At 39.5% G+C, this 3,373-nt stretch overlaps 1 protein-coding gene and 1 non-coding gene across 2 annotated transcripts; both read left to right on the top strand.

The window, feature by feature from the left end:
* Positions 1-1,001: 1,001 nt before the first annotated feature.
* On the top strand, positions 1,002-1,889 carry LOC102748687 (small ribosomal subunit protein eS4, X isoform-like). The gene is given in 2 exon segments (XM_031035910.2): positions 1,002-1,620; positions 1,622-1,889. Coding segments are annotated over 2 exon segments (864 nt in total). The 5' UTR covers positions 1,002-1,024.
* A 23-nt stretch (positions 1,890-1,912) lies between these two features.
* On the top strand, positions 1,913-2,074 carry LOC115943396 (small nucleolar RNA SNORA44). The gene has a single exon (XR_004077965.2). It is a non-coding gene; the product is annotated as a small nucleolar RNA SNORA44 (small nucleolar RNA).
* The last annotated feature ends 1,299 nt before the right edge of the window (positions 2,075-3,373 follow it).

Genomic DNA, 3,373 nt, shown 5'->3' with positions numbered 1-3,373 from the left:
GAAGGGATATATATGCATGATTGTCAAGGTGTTTCTAATGATCTTAAAACAACTAGAAAGCCCTTCTCTCTCAACCTCTGTGCTCAGAGATGAACCTCATTATCAGAGCAATCATTATCTTTCAATCCTGATCCTACACAGAAGCTATCCTGATGCATTCAGATACAGCATAAAAGATCCTTCAACCAATAGCAAGTTTTTTCAGCATGCCAAGAAACATTCAGATGTTTCAAAAAAAAAACAGGTATTTAACATTGGAGACATAAAACAGTTGCCTGACAGTTGATTTAATGTTTCTTTTTTTTTTAATCCAGATGTTTTAGTATCTCATACACACTTTCTAACTATTTTGGTGCAATATTTCTTTGTACAGCTTGGCATTTTGAAGGTTGTATTGTTTTAACATTGAAAAGTACAATAAATACGACAGTAAGAAATGATTTTTGTTTCCAACTGAAAAGTATAATGAGCAGATTCATGGCTTTAAAGAGAAAGAAAAGATTAGCACAGGTAAATTACTAACTAAACTTTATTTTAAAAAATCATTTTCCTCCACACTTAGACTTTAACTTTCCCTTGTATTTGCAGATTAGAATGTAAGATAGCTAAACTTCAGCTGAAGGACGTTATAAGGCATTCTAAAGTTTTAGGTTACTTTCATAAAACAGGCCCGTCCTTATTTATCACTTTAAAAATAGTATAGGGATGCCTGGGTGGCTCAGTCGGTTAAGCAGCTGCCTTCGGCTCAGGTCGCGATCCCAGAGTCCTGGAATCGAGTCCCGCATCGGGCTCCCTGCTCCGCGGGAAGCCTGCTTCTCCCTCTCCCACTCCTCCTGCTTGTGTTCCCTCTCTCGCCATCTCTGTCTCTTACAAATAAATAAATAAAATTTCTTAAAAATTTAAAAAATAAAAATAGTATATAAAATAAGTCTAAATTTCCTTAAAATTCTAAACCTCTCCCTGAACGTGAACACTCTTTAATCTTAAAAATAAAATTCTAGCTCTTTTCGTGCCCAGCGCAGCCATGGCTCGTGGTCCCAAGAAGCATCTGAAGCGTGTAGCAGCTCCAAAGTATTGGATGCTGGATAAACTGACCAGTGTGTTTGTTCCTTGCCCATCTACTGGTCCCCATAAGCTGAGAGAATGTCTCCCTCTCATGATTTTCCTAAGGAACAGACTTAAGTATGCCCTAACAGGAGATGAAGTAAAGAAGATCTGTATGCAGCGTTTTATTAAGATTGATGGCAAGGTCCGAACTGATATAACCTACCCTGCTGGTTTTATGGATGTCATCAGCATTGACAAGACCGGGGAGAATTTCCGTCTGATCTATGACACCAAGGGTTGCTTTGCTATTCATCGGATTACACCTGAGGAGGCCAAGTATAAGTTGTGCAAAGTGAGAAAGATCTTTGTGGGGACAAAAGGAATCCCTCATCTGGTGATTCATGATGCTTGCACCATCCGCTATCCTGATCCCCTCATCAAGGTGAATGACACCATTCAGATTGATTTGGAAACTGGAAAGATTACTGATTTCATCAAGTTTGATACTGGTAATCTGTGTATGGTGACTGGGGGTGCTAACCTGGGAAGAATTGGTGTGATCACCAACAGAGAGACACCCTAGTTCGTTTGATGTGGTTCATGTGAAAGACGCCAACAGCAACAACTTTTCCACTCGACTCTCCAAAATTTTTGTTATTGGCAAAGGCAACAAACCATGGATTTCTCTTCCCCGTGGAAAGGGTATCCGCCTCACCATTGCTGAAGAGAGAGACAAGAGACTGGCGGCCAAACAGCAGCGGGTAAAATGGTCCCTAGGTGACGTGATTGGAAGACTTTATACTTTATTAAAGGTCATAAAGCATGAAAAAATAAATAAATAAATAAATAAAAATAAAATTCTATTCAGCATGTTTCCCAGGGCCATGGCCCATCGTGGCCATGGCCCATCGTGGCCATGGCCCATCGTGGCCATGGGCTCTCCAACCACATGCAGGAGCAGCCTGGAGAGACTTTGACAGCACAAGTCAGCCTATACCCTCAACTGCCACTCACCTTGCCTAGAACAGCTCAGGACATGGGCTGGAAGCTGAGTATCTGAGTCCAGGTGTTTCCATAAACTTCCATGTAGATGCGTGTATTAGAACAACTTTTCGGTTTAGAGCAAAAAAGTAAAATAAAATAAAATTCCAATTTAGTCACATTATCCTCCTTCAAATGGATAGTTGACTTAGTCATGAATTGCCTTGCATCTGTCTGACACATTTTTTTTTTTCATTTCCTGGATGAATTTTTTTGTAAATGGAATTTGTGTCAGGGTATCATCTCTGGCCCTTTCATATCCTTATTCTCTTTTCTTTCTCTTTATTTCTTGAAGCCAAAGATAGAAGAACTCAAAAAAAGACATAGGAGTTTGAGCAAAAGGCCTGCTTATATTGAACAAGAAGGTATCGTTCAGATAGTCTAAAGATAAACTCAGGATGGTTGTTTTATCCATTCTTGTGGGGGCCATTTTCAGCCCAGAGCCAAGGACAGAAGCAGAGGCTCGAACTCTGGTTTTATTGTGTTCAGTGTGTTTTGGATGCACTAAAGCAGCAAAATGTAGGCTAATCATCCCCAGCTGGAAGTGACTGGAGAAAGGAGTCAAAATCCAGAAATTCATCTTACACACACACACACACACACACACACACCACTTTGTACATATATTCATAAGGTTATTCACATATATAATTCCATTTAAACCTGTACTATATTATCAATCCTGCCAAGGCTGTGATAGAGACATTCCAATGCTCTAAAAACACATATGAGGACAGAGCATCCTCTTCCACCACTCTTCCTAACAAGAACAATGCTGGTCATTCTCTGAATGTGAGCTACGCAAAGGATGCACCCTACCAGCTGGTGCACTTGTTAATGAATATGTTGCCATCACAGAAAAAAACAATGGGAAAGAACCTTAGAGAATACCTAATTCCTCCATGAAAGCTGGAAAATGAAAGGTAAATGGGAGTGGATGACTTTCCCAAGGTCTCCCCAGGAAGTCAGTGGCATAGCAAGAAGCAGAATGTCTCTAGTCCCTGGCTCTTTTGTAACACAAAGTACCTTGGCCAACTGGCTTTTAGTTGAAACTAAAAATGTGCTCTATTTTCCTTAAGTAATGTTAATATCATCCAAGGATTTTCTCCTACCTTATTAAGATAAATCTCAAAAAATATTATTTTGTCAAACAATTTAGATTTATTTAGATTTAGATTTCCTGATCACCAATAAGGAAATGATGAGGTGTGCTCATATTCATGAACGGAGGAGGAGGAAAGATGAAATGTGGTCAATGACTTCTGATGGTAAAAAATATGAACAA

This window comes from Leptonychotes weddellii, chromosome 13, assembly GCF_054177405.1.
Source record: "Leptonychotes weddellii isolate Sample4059 chromosome 13, ASM5417740v2, whole genome shotgun sequence".
NCBI classification, from domain to species: Eukaryota; Metazoa; Chordata; class Mammalia; order Carnivora; family Phocidae; genus Leptonychotes; species Leptonychotes weddellii.
The sequence above is the reverse complement of the archived record's forward strand: the minus strand, read 5'-3'. Positions and strand labels throughout refer to the sequence as shown.